Source organism: Carcharhinus amblyrhynchos, chromosome 8 (genome assembly GCF_965287045.1).
Source record: "Carcharhinus amblyrhynchos chromosome 8, sCarAmb.v2.hapA, whole genome shotgun sequence".
Classification (NCBI taxonomy): domain Eukaryota; kingdom Metazoa; phylum Chordata; class Chondrichthyes; order Carcharhiniformes; family Carcharhinidae; genus Carcharhinus; species Carcharhinus amblyrhynchos.
In genome coordinates, this window is record NC_137331.1 from 83,261,560 (window position 1) to 83,281,802 (window position 20,243).

The following is a 20,243-nucleotide window of genomic DNA, read 5'->3' on the forward strand; positions in this document are numbered from 1 at the left end:
CATCTTCACTGTGGGGATTCTACGATTCTGGGATATTATGAAATCTTTTTACAAACTCATGCCCCTGATATTTGTTTTTCATTAATTTTTGCCCCTAGAGCTGGTGTTTGTGTTCCTTTTGTGCAAAAATAAATGCCTTTGTCTCTCTGGAACACATCAACTGTAATGGGCAGCATGGTGGCAAAGTGGTTAGCACAGCTGCCTCACAGCACCAGGGACCCAGGTTCAATTCCGGCCTTGGGTGACTATCTGTGAGAAGTTTGCATGTTCTCCCCTGTTTGCTTAGTTTTCCTCTAGGTGCTCTGGTTTCCCATCTCGGTTCAAAGATGTGTGAGTTAGGTTGATTGGCCATGATAAATGGTTCCTTAGTTTCAGGGAGATTAGCAGGGTAAAATACAAGGGGTTAGGGGGATGGGGACGGGGGAGATTGTTGTTGGTACAGGCTCGATGGGTTGAATAGCCTCCTTCTGCACCGTAGAGATTCAATGAAACGGTATTTATTTTCAATCAACACCATTCGATCATCATTTTTTGCATTATAGAAAGTGAAAGGAAGAAGTGGGACTCAGATTCCTCTGTGCAGATCCTATTTTCCTGTCATGTAGAAATGTTCTAGAAATTACTTTGGAAAAACCTGAGGTAAAACAGCATTTGATTTTTGAAGAACTAAAACAGAGTTTAATTTGCAGATCGTGAAAGAGTACACTTTCCTGGATTACGTCATGGGTGGTTGTCAACTGAACTTTACTGTAAGTACATATCCTGTTGATGAAATGAGCAAATATATATTTGGTGAATGATCGGTCTATTCAAATTCTCAAAGCAGAAGGCCATGAAATATTATAGTTGTAGGAACTAGAGCTGATACTGACATGGCGTTAACAATTTTGCTAAATTACGTGTGCCTTTGGTATTCCAAATGTGTATATCTTGTCTTTTTGTCCTTAATTTTAATCCCACTGCGATTTTCTTTTCGTTTTGATACCATAGGGTGGCACGGTGGTTAGCATTGCTGCCTCACAGTGCCAGGGACCCAGGTTCAGTTTTGGCTTCGAGATTGTCTGTGTGGAGTTTGCACTTCCTCCCTGCGTCTGCATGGGTTTCCTCCGGGTGCTCCAGTTTCCTCCCACAGCCTGAAAGACATGCTGGTTAGGTGCATTGACCCAAACAGGCGCCAGACTGTGGTGACTAGGGGAATTTCACAGTAACTTCATTGCAGTGTTAATGTAAGGATACTTGTGACTAATAAATAAACTTTATTTTACATTACCAGAAAAAAATGTTTGGAAGCTAGCTATACTTACTTAAAGCTTGCTGAGCAAATAAATTGCTCATCTAAGTACCTCATGATGCTCAATTTACAGGAATGTTCATCCAAGTATCCTAGTAAAACAATTGTTAAAAATGGAGATTTTAATTTATCAATCAGTGTTTGATACAAAAGCATTTTAGACTGTTCGTTGGATAAGTAAAGTGTTAATTCTGACCGTAAGTGTTCCTATACTATTTAAACATAGTTTTTTTAGAAGATGATTATTAATGCAAAAGTCTATATGCTTCACTTCATTCTTCCAGTAATTGTTTTCATGTTTACAATTGCAGGTTGGTATTGATTTCACTGCCTCTAATGGAGATCCACGTACACCCAACTCTCTACATTTTATAAATCCCAATGGATATAATGAATACCTAATGGCAATCTGGGCCATTGGAATAATCATTCAAGACTATGATACGTAATGAATTTCTTTATCTTTGTCAACTTACTGTGTTTCGTTTCCAGCTTCTCAAAGCTATAGTAGATAATTCTATCATCTAATTGAAGATAAAAGCTATATAATGCTGACCTGTATGTATGACCATGTTTCGAGTGCCTATCTGATGTTAGTAAAAAAAATTTTGAAAACTTTTTATGGAAATATAACACTAAAATAGAGTATTGAGAGACTCCAGGGGAGCAATTCTCCCAAGAAAATTCTAATGCTGCATTTTTCAGCAGGAATTTCAAAACGAGTCTCCAAAGTGCACTCACATGAATCATGCTGAAAATCAATGGCCAAGGCCTATTTCCGCTGGAGAGACTGGCAGCATAGCACTGAGTGGCACTGCGCGTTCTCCGATCTGTCAGCGCTGAAATTGGCACAGTAGCCCACAACACTGGTCTCCCGATCGCTGACCAACCTCAATTGCCAGTCCCGATTGCTGGCCTAACTTCCCTCTGTCACCCAGCTCAATTACAGAGTGGCAGCGGGTCTCCTCATCCCGACTGATCTCCCTCCCCAGAGGCCCTGATGTCCAGTGGGCAGTGTCCCTGGGTTTTGGCACTTTCCCTTTGGGCAGCACCAGAGGACACAGTCTGGCATTGCCAAGGTGGCAATGCCCAGGGGCAGCCCCCAGCACCCAATCTTCTTGGTGGGGGGGAAGACTCAATGGCCTCCCTTCATTCCAGTGGGGTCAGGCCTGCAGCTTCCAGTTAGTGGGGAGCAAGAGTAAACCCCACTGGAGTGAAATACTCTGGGGGCGGGGAGAATGATAGAGGGCCCAGGGACTTCAGTCTTAGGATTCCGATTTCTGGCGCAGAGCTGATGGTGCCCGTGTAATGGCCTCCACTTGAGTCTCCCAGCCCTCTGTGCTACAAAAGCAGCACAGCGGAGTGGGAGAGTCACTCCCCCAGATTTTTACATTTGACTATGCTTTTGTAACACCCGTGAGACCTAGTAACTTTTTGTTTCAATTGCCATTAAAATTCAGATTCTGTCTTTACAGTCCTTGATGGGGCAGTTTATGGAGCAACTCTATCAGCCAAGATCGCTTTTTGAAACTAACTTACAATAATTTGTGTATCACAATTTGGTTATCTAGCTTCTAATGTGTGGGGTTATTTATTACATGTTAACGCTAGAATAATTTGCACTCAATTATGTATACATTTTCTCCAGTAATTTGTCTAATTATGGTTATATATTTACAGAGACAAATTATTCCCAGCATTTGGATTTGGTGCACAGATACCCCCGACCTGGCAGGTAAAAAAATAGGCCATTTGTATAAAAGATATATTCAAATACTTTATTTCTCTGTACAAGTCATCCTATGCAATGGCATTTTTCCTATAGGTATCTCACGAATTTCCACTTAACTTCAACCCTGAAAACCCGTTTTGTGGAGGTATGAAACATATTTTATAATAGTTATTTACAAGGGGAGGATGAAGGGTAAGATGTTGTTAAAGTAATGATGCAATTCCAACTAACATGTAAAGCTGTTCACATGGCACTACTTTGTTGTCATGTGACATGAAAATAATTGATTCCTGTGTTAAAGGTCACCTTTAAAACATCAACTCCTCATGAGTTATGAATATTTTTCTGAGTATAGACTTAACCTGCTCAACCTTTCCTTTATAAGAGAACATCTATCTTATCTAAATGTTCAAAGAATTCATGATATGGCATGTTTAATTTTAACTTTAGACTATTTCTGCTAATGTGTCCTATTACCAGTTATTAACACTCTGTCACTTCCTGACACAATCTGATTTATTGTACCCAAATTGCTATTCCACAGTCTTGACTTTTATTTTTGGACTTACAAATTTACCCTGAATCTTCAGTTTCTCCTCCTTGGTTTGAAGACTTGTCTATTGCACTAGCTACTTGATTCACCAGGACACTGATCTCAGCCCAGTTTAAGTTGAACTTGTCCCAATGGAACAACTTCCTCATTCCCCATTACTGGTGACAGCACCCCTTGAAATGAAACACCTGCCTCCCACACAATTTTTTTTCAGCCGTGCAGTTAAACCTCTGATCTGTTGTCCCTGTACAGATTTGTGTGTGGCTCGTAAATTAATCCAAATGTTATTAGCACCTTGACATTTTTGGTTTTTAATTTGTTCCACTGTTCCTCACCCTCCTTCAACAGAACCTCATTTGAGGATTGACTTATGTTGTTGGTCTTTGGGACTTCTGGTTGCTGCAAAAGTGCTATTTTAGTTTAGTAACTAAAGCTTCTAATAAGAACATAAGAACATAAGAAATAGGAGCAGGAGTAGGCCATCTAGCCCTTCGAGCCTGCCCCGCCATTCAATAAGATCATGGCTGATCTGTTGTGGCTCAGTTCCACTTTCCCGCCCTCTCCCCATAACCCTTAATCCCCTCTCTTATCAAGAACCCATCAACCCGCTTCTTAAAAATATTTAGCGAGGCAGCCTCCACCACTTCAACGGGCAGAGAATTCCAGAGATTCACCACCCTTTGAGTGAAGAAGTTCCTCCTCAACTCCGTTCTAAACCGCCTCCCCTTTATCTTGAGGCTGTGCCCCCTAGTCCTACTGTCTTTTTTGAGCGGGAAGAGTCTTTCCACCTCTATCCTATCCATCCCATTCATCATCTTATACGTCTCAATGAGATCTCCCCTCATTCTTCTAAACTCTAACGAGTACAAGCCTAGTTTATTCAGCCTCTCCTCATAGCTCAATCCCCTCAACTCCGGTATCAGCCTAGTAAACCTCCTCTGCACTCCCTCCAGGGCCAAAATATCCTTGCGCAGGTGCGGCGCCCAAAACTGCACACAGTACTCCAGCTGCGGCCTCACCAATGCCCTATACAGCTGCAGCAAGACCTCCCTACTTTTATATTCAATCCCCCTCGCTATGAAGGCCAGCATCCCATTCGCCTTCCTGACCACCTGCTGCACCTGCAAGCTGGGTTTTTGCGACTCATGCACAAGGACCCCGAGGTCCCTCTGCACCGTCGCCTGCTGCAGTTTTTCGCCACGTAAGTAATAGTCCTTCCTACCATTCTTCCTACCAAAGTGGACCACCTCACACTTGCCAACATTAAATTCCATTTGCCATTTATAATGTCCCCAATTCTGTTGTTTTGGTTCAGAATAAAGAATTTCTAGAGATATGACTTTTTTGTGTTATTTTGCCCTATGGTAAAAGGAGGATGCATGTAAATAAGTTTAAATAATTGTATCTAACATGAAGAGAGAAGTTGTCCTAGGTACATTGATGGACCAGCCAAATGGTATATCTCGGTAGCATCTGAATTTGATTCAGTATCAAAATATTAATGTTTATTTACAGTTCCACTGCCTCTAGATCTTTATAAATTTTCAAAGTATTAATTAGCACTATTGCTGTGGTGAAGGTATTCATGTTAAAAATATATCCTGCAACTCTTTCTTTCAAGTTAAACTGACTTTTAAATTTTAAATATTTAATGTCTCCCATGCTGCTCCCTTAACTGGTTTATAAAATTGACACCGTCTTTAGAAAGAATGGCCTTGAATTTATACTGATCTTTTGTCTGTTCCTGACGATATTTCCAAACCTTACACTTTCAATGAATTGCTTTTGAAGTGTAGTGATTGTTGTGTAGCTGATAGAATAATAGCAAGGTCAGACCAATTAAGATGACCGACTGGATAATCTTGTTTTTGTGGTGTTTAGTGAGGAGAAAAATGTTTGTCTGAATACTGGGGAAAAACTCCATGTTCCTCTTGAAAAATGCAAGAGGGCCTTTCATATATAAACAGAAAGACAGAAGCACAGTTTCCCATCTCATCTTTTGACAAAGTAGCATACCTTCAGTAATGTACTGAAGACCCAGACTAGTCACGCTGAAGCTGTGAATTGGGATTTACACCCAGAGCCATTTGACTCTTGAGGATATTGAGAAATGAGCTGAACTGACAGTTATGCTCTTATCTTTATTCTTAAAGCTACTGAACCACAGAATCCCCACTCTACAAAAGGAGGACATTTGAGCCAAAGAACCTACACTGACTCTCCAAAAGAGCACCTTTCCCAGGCCCACCCCATCCCCTTAACTTTGTGCAATTACGTGTGGCTAATCCATCTAATCTATGTATCTTAGGACATGAAGGAGCAATTTAGCATGTCAGTTCTCCTAACCTGCACATCTTTGGAATGTGGAAGGAAACTGGAGCACCTGGAAGAAATCCATGCAGACAAGGGGGAGAATGTGCAAACTCCACACAGTCACCCAAGACTGGAATTGAACCCAGTTCCCTGGTTCTGTGAAGCAGCAATGCTAACCACTGTGCCACCGTGTTGCCCTAAATTTATTTAAGTGATTTATTGAATGAATGTATTCTGAAAACTTGTATGGCAGAGAAGTAAGCAAGATCCTGCAGTTTTGTTTGTTGTTTCTAGTGAAGTAAAGATTGGGGAAAAGAAAGTGTTTTTAAAAAATTACCTTCCCCAAATGAAAGCACACAGCACACATGTTCATGTGAAGCAGTAACTCTTCTGGAAAATAGCACAAATGTGCATTCCAGTTATAACTCATGAAGCTGAGTAGCTGCCACTTTGAAACTTAGGTCATTTCTCTTGCATAATCAAGATCTTCAGAGATGTTTTTTTAAAAAAACTCACTACCAATTGTAGATTGTTGCATTCCACGGCATTTCCTGATTCTTAGAAGCATTGAGTTCAAGGAAATTCCGAGCGTGCAATTTGTTTATTATGATTGCTTAAATAACAATTATCTCTTGCTATCTTGTGATAGAACACAGTTGGGACACTATCCTGTGTCTTGTGGAACTTGAGACTGAAGTTAAAGTGGCACCAAAATGAAGGTTTAATGGACTAATTTATTAATATTTTGTTACTGATTGGATTCTTTAGGGGTGCAGGGGATAGCCGATGCCTACTACAATTGTCTTACTCAAGTCAAGTTATATGGACCCACAAACTTCTCTCCAATAATCAACCATGTGGGAAGATTTGCAGCTGTAGCAGCACAGCAGCCAAAAGCTTCAGTAAGTTATTTTACATCTACAGTTAGATCCACTGTTAATAAAGCTGCTTTAACAGGTAATGTCTCGGTGAGGAATTGTGTACACAAAACTAGAATGGGCAGAAAGTTGTCGCACTTTTGTTTAGCATTTCAAAGATCATTAATAACAAAGGGTTAAAGGTTTAGGACAATGACAGAGCGATTGCTGTTCTGTAATCATAGTATCAGTATTTCGGGAGGATGAAGGATCCTGGATCAATATTTTTCTCTTTAGCTGAAGTCACCCTGGATGGCACAGTGGCTAGCACTGCTGCCTCACAACATTAGGGTACCGAGTTCGATTCCGGCCTTGGTGGCTGTGTGGTGTTTGCACATTCTCTCCATGCCTGCATGAGTTTGCTCCAGGTGCTCGGTTTCCTCCCACAGTTCAAAGATGTGCAGGTTAGATGGATTGGTTATGGTAAAATTGCCCCTTTAGTGTCTATAGATATGTTAAGGACAGAAGGTTGGTTAGGGCAAGATTAGGGCCAGTTACAGTCAGCAGAGGGAAGTTGTGTGTGGAACCGGAAGAGATTGGAGAGGCATTGAACCAATATTTCTCTTCGGTGTTCACGCAGGGGGACATAAATGTAGCTGAGGAGAACACTGGGTTACAGGGGTGTAAACTAGACAGTATTGCAGTTGATAGGGGGGATGTGCTGGATATTCTTGAGGGTTTGAAAATATATAAGTCCCCTGGGCCGGATGGGATTTATCCTAGGATTCTCTGGGAGGCAAGAGAGGCGATTGCAGAGCCTCTGGCTCCGATCTTCAGGTCGTCGTTGGTCTCGGGTATAGTGCCGGAAGATTGGAGGATAGCGAATGTTGTCCCATTGTTTAAGAAGGGGAACAGAGACTTCCCCGGGAATTATAGACCGGTGAGTCTTACTTCTGTTGTGGGCAAGGTTTTAGAAAAAATTATTAGGGATAGGATTTATAGTTATTTGGAGAGTAATGAATTGATTGGAGATAGTCAGTATGGTTTTGTAGCGGGTAGGTCGTGCCTTACTAACCTTATTGAGTTCTTTGAGAAAGTGACCAAAGAGGTGGATGGGGGTAAGGCAGTTGACGTGGTATATATGGTAAGGCGTTTGATAAGGTTCACCATGGAAGGCTTCTGCAGAAAATGCAGATGTATGGGATTGGGGGTAATCTAGGTAATTGGATCAGGAATTGGCTAGCAGATAGGGGACAGAGGGTGGTGGTTGATGGTAAGTATTCGTCATGGAGTTCAGTTACGAGTGGTGTGCCTCAGGGATCTGTTTTGGGGCCACTGCTGTTTGTAATTTTTATTAATGATCTGGATGAGGGTATAGTTGGGTGGATTAGTAAATTTGCTGATGACACCAAAGTCGGAGGTGTGGTAGATAGTGAGGAAGGGTGTCATAGTTTGCAGGGAGACTTGGACAGGTTGCAGAGCTGGGCCGAGAGGTGGCGGATGGAGTTTAATATGGAGAAGTGTGAGGTAATTCACTTTGGCAGGAATAACAGATGTGTCGAGTATAGGACTAATGGGAGGACTCTGAATAGTGTGGATGAACAGAGGGATCTAGGTGTATGTGTACATAGATCCCTGAAAGTTGGGAATCAAGTAGATAAGGTTGTTAAGAAGGCATACGGTGTCTTGGCGTTTATTGGTAGGGGGATTGAATTTAGGAGTCGCAGCGTCATGTTGCAACTGTACAAAACTCTGGTGCGGCCGCACTTGGAGTATTGTGTGCAGTTCTGGTCCCCACATTATAGGAAGGATGTGGAGGCTTTGGAGAGGGTGCAGAGGAGGTTTACCAGGATGTTGCCTGGTATGGAGGGGAGGTCCTATGAGGAGAGACTGAGGGATTTGAGGTTGTTTTCGTTAGAAAGAAGGCGGCTAAGAGGAGATCTTATTGAAACATATAAGATGATTAGAGGTTTAGATAGGGTGGACAGTGATAGCCTTTTTCCTCGGATGGAGAAAGCTAGCACGAGGGGGCATGGCTTTAAATTAAGGGGTGGTAGTTATAGGACGGATGTCAGGGGTAGGTTCTTTACCCAGAGGGTGGTGAGGGATTGGAATGCCCTGCCTGCTGCAGTTGTAAATGCGCCTAGTTTGGGGGCGTTTAAGAGATCCATGGATAGGTTTATGGATGGAAAGGGATTGGTTTAGGTTAGAGGGTCATTGTTTTTTAACTGGTCGGCGCAACATCGTGGGCTGAAGGGCCTGTTCTGCGCTGTTATGTTCTATGTTCCAAAGATGTGTACGTTAGGGAGTTTAGCCATGGTAAATGCATGGGGCTATGGGGGGGAGCCTAGATACAATACTCATTCAGAGAATCGGTGCAGACCCGATGGGCCGAATGGTCTCCTTCTGCACTGTAGGGATTCTGTGATTTTATGATTCATGGCTCCTTGCAGCCGTGTAGTTTCATGGAGAGGGGACAGCCTCCATATCACATGCTTCCTGATTCATTGTGAACCTGGAAATTGAATACCTTTAAGCTACTTGGGTGGGGATGGTTAGAGACCAAATAATGATGACCCTGATTTGTGCCTGGCTGCACATTTTCCAGTGGGTGTTTGTGATTGGGAGAATGAACCTGCTTTTTTCCCCCTTTAATTTCTTGTAATCTAATTGCAGCATCTTTTCCAGCACAACCATCATTGAACTTCTTGATCAGCGTGACTATGTTCCACAGTAGGAACAGTATTCATATGTGAGGTCTGAATAACTACTGACCTCATATGTAAATGTGTCAAAAAGGACTGGACCTTTTACAAATCTCAAAAAACTGAAGCAATTAACAAATTCTGAAACTGAATACTTTAAACCAGTATTTGATTTAGAAATTCCTGTCTGAATTTAGTAGACAAATATTATATGTAAATCTGCTTTACCGTTGCTTTAACATTTTGGCACCTGGAGAACCTGTTGGCCTGCTTTGAAAAGTTAAAGTTTATTTATTAGTCACAAGTAAGGCTTACATTAACAAAGCAATGGAGTTACTGTGAAATCCCCCTAGTTGCCACACTTCGGCACCTGTTCGAGTCAATGCACCTAACCAGCACGTCTTTCAGGCTGTCGGAGGAAACCCACGCAGACACACAGGGAGAACATACAGACTCTTCACACACAGTGACCCAAGCCGGGAATCAAATCCGGGCGCTGTGAGGCAGCAGTGCTCATCACTGTGCTGCCCACAGTGAGATAGTGAGAGCTGCAGTCAAAGAAAATGAGGTTGAATGCAAGGTTGAGTATAGACAATAAAATCAATTTCAGCGTGAAATGATTACAACAGTCGCAATCCAGCTGTTTCACAATCTCTGTAATTAAACTATCCATTAAGTAACTGTGTCTTGTGTTTGATCATGACAAGTTAATCCATTCACTGTATGATTTTGATGAATAATTTATGACAGGATTTTTTTTACTTTGGCAGCAATATTTCATCCTGTTGATCATCACAGATGGAGTGATAACAGATTTAGATGAAACAAGACAGGCCATCGTGAATGCCTCTAAGTTGCCAATGTCCATCATCATCATTGGTGTTGGTGGTGCAGATTTCAGCACCATGGAATTCCTGGATGGTGATGATGGTGTTCTCAGATCACCAACAGGAGAAGTAGCTATCCGGGATATCGTCCAGTTTGTGCCTTTTAGGAAGTTTCAAAATGTAAGTACGCACATGCACTGTCCAACTAATAATAGTCGGGAGCCTTACTTCACAGGCTTGAAATAACAAAGGTAAAGTGAAAGTTAATTTATTACTCACAAGTAGGCTTACATTAACATTGCAACGAAGTGAAAATCCCCTAGTCGCCACGCTCTGGCTCCTGTCCGAGTATGCTGAGGGAGAATTTAGCATGGCTAATGCATCTAATCAGCAGGTCTTTCGGACTGTGGGAGGAAACTGGAGCACCTGGAGAAAATCCATGTAAACACAGGGAGAACGTACAGGCTCCACAAAAACAGACCCAAGCCAGGAATTGAATCTGGGTCCCTGGTGCTGAGAGGCAGCAGTGTTAACCGCTGTGCCACCGTGCCATCCCAAGTAACAAGGTACTGGATTAGACAAATGGATGAAATCTTGTAAAACCTGACTTGTAAATCACTTTTATGCAAATCCTTAAATGTGACTGGTAAAACTAAAATGGATGAATTAAGAAGGGCGTGCATTGTACAACTGGGATTTCTTGGGATATAGACCCCTAAGAGATGATGGAAGCATTTTTGTAATATTTCCAACAAATAGATGCTGTAGCAGATGGTACAAATAACAAAATCTCAAGCATTTTGTATCTGGGCTGTTCATTTACCCTTGTCTGTTTATGTGATAGAAACTTTTTTTTAGCTGGTTCTTTTTTTAAAAGAAATCAAACCTTCAATGGATATTGTGGTGTGTCACGATTATGTCAATATGTGTACTAAAATTTGAGTCATGGGCTGGATATAGCTGGTAAAGGGATTGTTTTTGAACATGCCAATATCAGCATTAATTTGTTTTCAAGTGCTAAAATTGGCAGTGTGATTGGCCCCATATAGTTTATTTTAAATAATTTCTTAACAAACTGGTATAATAGAATGATTGTGCCAAATTATGTAAGTAAGAAGTTCAGATCACTGATATTAATTATGAGGCTGCAAATTTTTGCATGAAATTCAGATCACTAACAACCTGTCCTGGTCCCTCCACGCCGACACTATAGTTAAGAAAGCCCACCAACGCCTCTACTTTCTCAGAAGACTAAGGATATTTGGCATGTCAGCTACGATTCTCACCTTTACAGATGCACCATAGAAAGCATTTTTTCTGGTTGTATCACAGTTTGGTATAGCTCTTGCTCGGTCCAAGACTGCAAGAAACTACAAAAGGTTGTGAATGCAGCCCAATCCATCATGCAAACCAGCTTCCCATCCATTGACTCTGTCTACACTTCCCACTGCTTCAGCAAAACTGAATTAATGAATCATTCGCAGTTTCACTGTACTAGCCATGTGTACTTAGACATGCATGGCTTAATCTTTGAGACAAGCATATGCTACTAGCAGGATCAACCATGTAGTTAAACCACACCACCCCGTTGGTGCTCCAGGCAGCCATGACCGTCGGCAGAGAGAAGGTGACACACACCGCCTTCCAAACCGGCCAAACGGCTGTCACACGCACACAAGCAAATACCTCCTGCAAATCGAGCAACTCCCATGTTCTCCTCTCGGGTGTAATTAAGGACCCCATGCACCATGGACATTCTGTTCCAACAACAGACACAATGGACTGAGCAACATGCATCCTATATGATCTAAGATATACTGTAGACTAAAAATTTGTTGTGATGTCTATGATTTGCTATTTGTTGGCATTTTCTAGCTGATAACCTTCTCATCTCGTTCAACAGGCACCTAAAGAAGTTCTTGCTCAGAGTGTGCTGGCTGAATTACCTCAGCAAGTGATGTGCTACTTCAACTCACGTAAACTTTGTCCTCCTATTGAGCCAAGTTCCTGAAATATCTGAGTGCATGAGCTGACTTTGGTGCATGATCTACAAATAAATTCACTGGAGTGCAGAAATCTTCAATCCTGCCAGTATTAGCCATTAAACTTTTTTTTATGATATATTTTTGGTTTAAAAATGTTTCAAATACTGATGAATTTAAATTCATTTCCATCTTAACATTTTAAATAATTTTGATAAAACAATATAATGAAATTTGTCAAGATTAAATTGATCAGCAACAGATCACCCAACTTACTAATGATCTAGTTTGCAATAGCTCTTGTTTACTCTGTTCTTTCTGCTTTTTTACTCCAATCCTGTAAATTGTCTCCGTTCTGATGAAATGTTAAACCTGCCCATTTTATAAAAGCTGATGGTTACTAATTAGTTTTATTTCAGAGCTCCAGGCATTGCAGTCTTTTTTTAAAATTGTGCTACATATTTCTAAATTATTCTGCAAATGTTTTATTTTAAATTTTTTATAACTTTGTCAGAAATGTTCCTTCTGAATTTTTAGATTGGGGCCAAATACTTATATGAAATAGCTGCCATTATTAAATAATTGAGACTGGTTAGAGATTGTGTTTTATCACTACAAAAATGTTTAATTGTAAAAAAGAAAGCTGAATAAAGATTTTAAAAATGCACTAAATTATCAATCAAAATCCCACTCATGGTGTTGACATTTATATGGGTAATGGTTTCGAGCGATTGATGTGAGTGCTTGATTTGGGCCCAAAAAAGACCATTGTGGTGGAATTAAGTAAAACCAAAAACACTAAAGAATTCATATTAAATCCCTTGAAATTGATAGAATCATAGAAACCCTACAGTGCAAAAGGAGGTTATTTGGCCCATCGAGCCTGCCCACCCAGTTCACAACTTCACAGTCTCACCCAGCCCCTATCCCCATAACTCCATATATTTGCCCTGCTAATCCCTTTAACCTACGCATCTTGGGACACTAAGGGGGAATTTAGCATGGCTAATGCACCTACCCTGCATGTCTTTGGACTGTGGGAGGAAATTGGAGAATCCGGAGGAAAGCCATGCAGAGACAGGGAGAATGTGCAAACTCCATACAGACAGTCACCCAAGCCGGGAATCAAAACCAGGACCTTGGAGCTGTGAGACAGTTGTGCTAATGGCTGTGCCACCCATATATACAGTTTATCCATTATAATATAAATATGCATATAATCAAATTAATTGCAACACCTCAAATAAAATCTCAAAATCACCAGACAATTCAACCCAATTGTCTAGTTTTGTTACATCTTCATATGGATCTTGTTTCTTCTTCATCTTCATCATTGGTAGTACTGGTAATTTTGTTGTCATTATTTCTCAAATAATCATCCTTTCAACTGTCAAGCACATTTGATATTCCATACTTCAGAAATTATTTTTTTGTCAGTATTGGAATCAAGTCTGTGACCCACTTGTGCAATGTCGATGGGGTGCTTGCATTTTTTTTTTAGTGAATGTTTTTTTGTCTTCAAACATACAATTGTTCCACACCTTTCCAATAATGTCCTCGAGAGGTTAGTTTATACATATATATCCAAGGGCTGCACAACATTAGATCACTGTAAATAAATGCCATGTCAGTGTCAGTTGATCTCACACTGGGCATTGAACATGTCCCATGATAAGCAACCTTTTTTTGTATATTCTTCCTGGCCTTGAATTCCACATTATTTTGATCTATTTCCTGCAACTGCCCTCATCCATCCAGCCTTTTCTCATGAACATGGACACTAACATCTTAACAGCTTATACTCCAGTGTCTCCCTTGATCAGTGTGTTGAGGAAATTGGAAGCAATTTTTCTTCACAAACGAGAAGAGGAATGTGTCCCAACTTAACAGTTCCATAACCTCTTTAATGCAGGTTTTAAAATTTCAACCAGAATTTGAATTCAGTGGAAATTGTGTGCTCTTTAAAGAAGAACAGTACATTTAACAACAAAAGTCCAGAGATGGTTTGAAATGAGTGGCACAAAGAACTCATGAAAAAGTTGCATTGAAATAAAATGGGAGTAAAACCCTATATATCATTTACCCGGGCAAATGTAGATCTCGTGAGAACATCAAGGTGGGACCACTTGAACTGTGACTTCTTCTGATCAGTTATCTTTATAAGGATGGTTTTTTTTTCACCAGTTGAGCCCCATTTTACATCTTGCCAGTCAGATAGCTCAGCTATCACTGATATCCAAAAGTAAGAGTCAGTGGGGACAGTGCATCTAGGACCTGAGCACAATATGCACTGCAACACCAGACTGCTTTACAATTTTTATTAACTACACAGTGGGTTATACATTGAACCAGAGGTAATGCCAAATTGTGTAATGTAAAGGCTATTAACTTTGAAAACAGCCATTTGCAGTAAAAGTGTAAAAATAGTAATTTATTTCTTGATGATTACCTTAAATAAATTGGAGGTGAACTATTTCCTCAAGATATTTTAGATCACTTTGTTCAATAGCTTCACCCATTGCAATGTTATAAATTTGTAGTTTTATTTTGATCAATGTTGGCTGGAGATTTCCCATCCCGTTTGCCGTGGCAATCGTAGCAGGCAGGACAGAAAAATTGGTGGACCGTTTAAGTTCTTTGACCTCGGGCAAGAATTTCTGGTTTTGGGTGCATGCATCCCACCCATTTCTGGCCATAAAGTTCCACGTGAAAATGGACATTTTTTAAGTAGTCACTTAAGTAGTCATTCCTTCGATGTATCTCAGTATGGTGTGCAAAGTCAGATGACATGAATATCACCTACTGTAAAAATTGATTGCCTCTTTTGAAGATCCCTTTAAACAGCCTTGGTTGGGAGGGCTGGGAGGATTCTTACCTACTGCTGAATCATCTTTAAGAGGCAGCATTAGGCACTAGGAGTGGAGTGGTTTCAATGGCACCACAAGTGTGAAATTGAACAGAGGCAACATAGAGGAGAATAAACTCTTTGCTGAGGGAGGAGGAAGGTAGATTGACTCTTGACAAAGGCCATATTCACCCAGGATGTCTTTCTCTTACCTCCACCTGCGCAAGGAACCATTGTGTGACATCTCTGTTTTAGGAGGGAGATATGGAAAGCTACCACCTCTTGCAGGCAGATATGAAGCTTTGCCACTGGGAAAGGAGTCCACTGCCAGTAACTATGAAAGTGACCATGTGCATGAGGGTTTTTGCATAGGATGCCTCCAGATAGTTGCACTGTCTTTGACCATCTTTGTAAGGTCATTTGATTCTTTTTGGCATTGCATTCAGGGCCTTGGGCTAAGCTGCTGGCATTGGCTTCAGTGACTGTTGTTGCGTTTTCAGTGTTGGTGTGGGCGTGGGGGTGAGGGTGGGGTGGGGGAGGGGTGCTTATGGTCCTCTCTCCTTCTGCCTACCTCCTGCACTAAGGAGTTCAGTGCTATGTCAGTGAACCTTGGAGCACACTCTGCCCTCCTGTACCATACTTATTATTACAGGTCAGGCACTTAACTCCAGCTGCTTCTAGCATCCGGCATAGCCAGAATGCACCTCTTTAGGAGTGCAGGCTTTAAATGGTACTGGTTCTACATTAATTGAACTGCCCGCTGAAGTGAGCAGCCACTCAGCAACGCATTTAACACAGGGGCTGCATGTTATTATTATTTAAATTAGCAGGTAGCACGAAGTTAGCAAGCTGCCTGCACTGTAATGAACAGGTGGCAGCACCCATTTCAAACCACATTCAATTTTCCCCTGTTAATGAATTCTTGAAAACTGAAAGGAAAATGCAAAAAAGTAAAACATAACAATAATGACAAAAAAAATGCAATGAACAAGGAATGCACTAATAACTAAAAAAGACTACGGAATGATTAAAAGACATATTAATGAAATTTTTTGAATGTTTTTCATTACACTTTTTTAAAGCATGCTGCTGCAATAACAGCTCAGTACAGCGAAATACAAACACAGAGCTTTCACAATGTTCTGTTACAATATTTACAGAAATCCAAACTCCAACGAGATTTTAAAGGTAACAGGGAACCTGATACTGTTTTGTCAGAGAGTACAATGTGTTCTCAGTCATACAAAATAGCCCCAATGGCAATTGACAAGTGTTATCTCAAGGCGTGAATTTCTACAGCTATTGTAAAATTACTTTGTTATTTTTCAGTCTTTTTTAAATACTTTTGATTTGCGGCATAATAGCACAGGGGTTAGCACTGCTGCTTCACAGCTCCAGGGACCTGGGTTCAATTCTCGTTTCGGGTCATTGTCTGTGTGGAGTTTGCATAATTCTCCTCGTGTCTGCGTGGGTTTCTTCCGGATGGTCTGGTTTCCTCCCACAGTCCAAAGATGTGCGAGTTAAGTTGATTGGTAGTGCAAAAATTGCCCCTTAATGTCCTGAGATGTGTAGGTTAGAGGGATGAGTGGGTAAAATATGTAGGGATAAGGGGGTAGGGCCTGGTGGTTTCGTGATCAGTACAGACTCGATGGGCTGAATGGCCTCTTTCTGTTCGTAGGATTTCCATGATTCTAATGACTGATAACACTGAGTAACTAACTGGAGTTTCTATTTACAGCAATGTTCAAATTTGAGCATGTTAACTATCTAATGACTAACTAGTGACTATACCTTTGAACTATGTAAGTTTGATTTCAGTGTGGTCAAATTCCCCTCCAAGTCGATTTTCAGATTTGCTGATGACACCACCGTAGTGGGCCGGACCTCAAACAATGATGAGACAGAATACAGGAAAGAGAGAATCTGGTGAACTGGTGCAATGACAATAATCTCCCCCTCAATATCAACAAAACAAAAGAGATTGTCACCAACTTCAGGAAGTGTAATGGAGGACATGCCCCCGTCTATATCAATGGGATGAAGTAAAAATGATTGAGAGCTTTAAGTTTTTACGTGTCCAGATCACCAACAACCTGTCCTGGTACCCCCATGCCAACACTATGGCTAAGAAAGCCCACCACTGCCTCCACTTTTTTAGAAGACTAAGGAAGTTTGGTCCACTGTGGCTCTCTCCAATGTTTACAGATGCACCATAGGAAGCATTCTTCCTGGTTGTATCACAGCTTGGTATGGCTCCTGCTCTTTCCAAGAAATTACAAAAGGTTGTGAACAAATCCCAGTACATCACTCAAACTAGCTTCCCGTCCACTGACACTGTCTATACTTCCTGCTGCTTTGGAAAAGTAGCCAGTATAATTAAGGACCCTACGCACCTCAGACATATTCTTCCACCTTGTTCCGTCGGGAAAAAGATACAAAAATCTGAGGACATGTACCAACTGACTCCAGAACATTTTCTTCCCTGCTGCCATTAAACATTTGAATGCTACTACCTTGCATTCAGTTGATTTTTCTCTACTTCCCAGCTATGACTGTAACATTACATTCTGCGCTCTCTCCTTATCTATGAATGGTATGTTTTGCCTGTATAGTGCACAAGAAACAATCCTTTTCACTGTATACCAATACATGTGACAATAATAAATCAAATTAAACTGTAGTCACTTTGGAATTGAGTTGGTTCCAAGATATGCTTATTGTTGGATGGTAGGAACCACGTTACCGTGTAATGGTAGATTTAAGTAACTTGACACTTCATACAGGCAGGCAGTACTCCAAGGATTTAACTAATTATTTTGACTATTTTGCAACAAAAATCAATGGAATATTAGATTATTTTTCAAGATTATGTCAACAAATGTATTCTCAAGTTTACAAAAAAAATGCATTGAAATAAAAGATTATGAATATAATAAATGGAAGTTTCTTTCCTTGGTGACTAACCAATTTGCACCTTGCTAATTGGGACAATGGGCCATTAAAAACCTCTCATCAATTGCCTTGGAAAATCCTACGGTGTCGGTCTGGCAGGAGAATAAGAGAGGCAGGCAGAGAGAGAGAAAGATACATACAATCATAGGTGAGATATAGGCAAGTTTAATAAAGGAAACACTATGTTGTGAAGAAGCTTGAAGTAGTGGAGGATAGTTAGAAACAGACTTGTTTAAGTCAAGTAACATGACTCACTAATATCACAGACCTTCTCCTACCAGCTGAGAAATTGCAACTAGGCAGGAAGTGCCTAGTCACCTAACTCAACTTGCACAAGGATTGGCACAGAGGCTTCACTGGCTTCCCATTAAGTCACAGCCAGGTCGAGGGAGAGTGAGGAGGCAGCTAAAATGGCACCTAAGAAATGTTATAGGCTCCCCTCCCTGCAAGGGACTGTTGACACCTGCCCTTGGAATTCCCATTGGAGCCTCTGCACACTGCAGGGAAACCCACAGTAAGGAGTACACCACAGGCAAGACCAGACAAACAGCATGAATGGCCAGAGAATCCTGGCCCTAGTTTTGACTGTTGGTGTATTCTTAGGTTTTTTTTTGTCTCTTCCTGCCATTCTCTGACCCTCATTTGCCAAGTTACTATTTTGCTCTCCTGTCTTTAATCTACCCCTTGATTTGCTACATCTTCCCTCATGCTCCTCCCCCATTTAGTTAAAAGCCCTCTATCTTTGGCCACAGCATTGTTCAGGTGTAGACCATCCCAACATTATAGCCTTCACTTTCCCCAGTATTGATGCCTGTGCCCCATCAACTGGAACCCATGTCTCTTACACCAGTCACTGAGCCATGTATTCATTTCCTTAATCTTATTTGCTCTATGCCAATTTGTACATGGTTCAGGTAATAATACAGATTATTACCTTTTGAGGTTCTGCTGCTTAATTTAGTGCCTAGCTCTTGTACAAAGAACAAAGAACAGCATAGGAACAGGTCTTCCAAGCCTGCATCGATCATGTTTATCCATCTAGACCAATTGCTTATGTCCCTCTATTCCCTGATTGTTCAAATGCCTTTCAAGATAAGTCTTAAATGTGGCTAACATAACTGCCTCAATTGTTGCAAGATTTTTTTTTCCTTAAAAGGAAAGCAAAGGGAACACAGAGTAGTGTTTCTGAGTGAAAAAAGTATGACAAGAAGTTGTAGCTTGGTCTCCAGAGGGAAAGTGAAGAAGCTAAGATGACTGGGCTCCTGATCTAAGCAGAGCCTACTGGGGAGATGGGGGTGGGGGGAGGAAAGGGTGTCTGGTAACAGAAACCAAAAGAGAAAATCATCTTCAGATGCTGGAAGAACATTTCATCTTCTGGCTCAGCATATTATAGCCTTTCAGCTTCAACAACGAATTTAACAACTTCAGATGATTAGCTCTATCCCACCTCGACCCCTTTGTTTTCATTGTATTTAATTTTTAACTGTTCTCTAACTTTTATTTCTTTATTGTCTTTCTTTATTTTTCATCCCCCTCCACTCATCCCCCTCACTCTTTCCTCTTATTTTATCTCCCCTTTTCTTACCTTTTCTCCCCTGTGCTTCCCTTTTCCCCCTTTTTCTCAATTTTACCTTTCTCCCATCCAACTTCCCATCTTCATCTGTCACAGTTTACCCTCTGATTTCAGCTTCTCAGCCGTTTGGCCATTCACACCTTCTATTCTCTCTATGGGCCGCCATTAGATCCTCTTAGCCTTTCCCCTTGTTTTTGTGGTTATGACTCATCTTTCAGTCCCTCAGACTATAGTATAAATATCTCCCACTTTCTATGCCTTTTACGTTTGACAAAGGGTCATCTGGACTCGTAACATCAGCTCTTTTCTCTCCTTACAGATGCTGACAGACCTGCTGAGATTTTCCAGCATTTTCTCTTTTGGTTTCAGATTCCAGCATCCGCAATAATTTGCTTTCATCCAGTGTCTGGTAGCAGTCCCTGTGCTAGAAACTGGGAGCAACAAGTTCCAAAGTTTTAAAAATATACCCTCAATCTGTTTAGAAGGTATGTTGAAAAGTTTTGAAAACAGCCAGTGGACCTTGAGAGCACTTGGATCTTGCAGTGAAGTTGACAAAACAAAAACTTGGCATATGAAAGGATGAGAAGAACAAACTTTCCAAAATGGCCAGAGA

The 20,243-nt window shown here is 41.0% G+C and overlaps 1 protein-coding gene across 4 annotated transcripts in view; it reads left to right on the forward strand.

The window, feature by feature from the left end:
• LOC145346723 (copine-3-like) overlaps nt 1-12,950 on the forward strand; it is a 53,019-nt gene extending 40,069 nt beyond the window's left edge. For all 4 annotated transcript variants that reach the window (XM_080194367.1, XM_080194368.1, XM_080194366.1 and 1 more), the window contains 7 exons: nt 690-749; nt 1,603-1,736; nt 2,972-3,026; nt 3,117-3,168; nt 6,658-6,791; nt 10,222-10,458; nt 12,182-12,950. In XM_080194367.1, the coding sequence (XP_080050493.1) occupies nt 690-749; nt 1,603-1,736; nt 2,972-3,026; nt 3,117-3,168; nt 6,658-6,791; nt 10,222-10,458; nt 12,182-12,289 (780 nt within the window). In that variant the 3' untranslated portion in view covers nt 12,290-12,950. The remainder of the gene's footprint in view (nt 1-689; nt 750-1,602; nt 1,737-2,971; nt 3,027-3,116; nt 3,169-6,657; nt 6,792-10,221; nt 10,459-12,181) is intronic.
• Nucleotides 12,951-20,243: the final 7,293 nt, after the last annotated feature.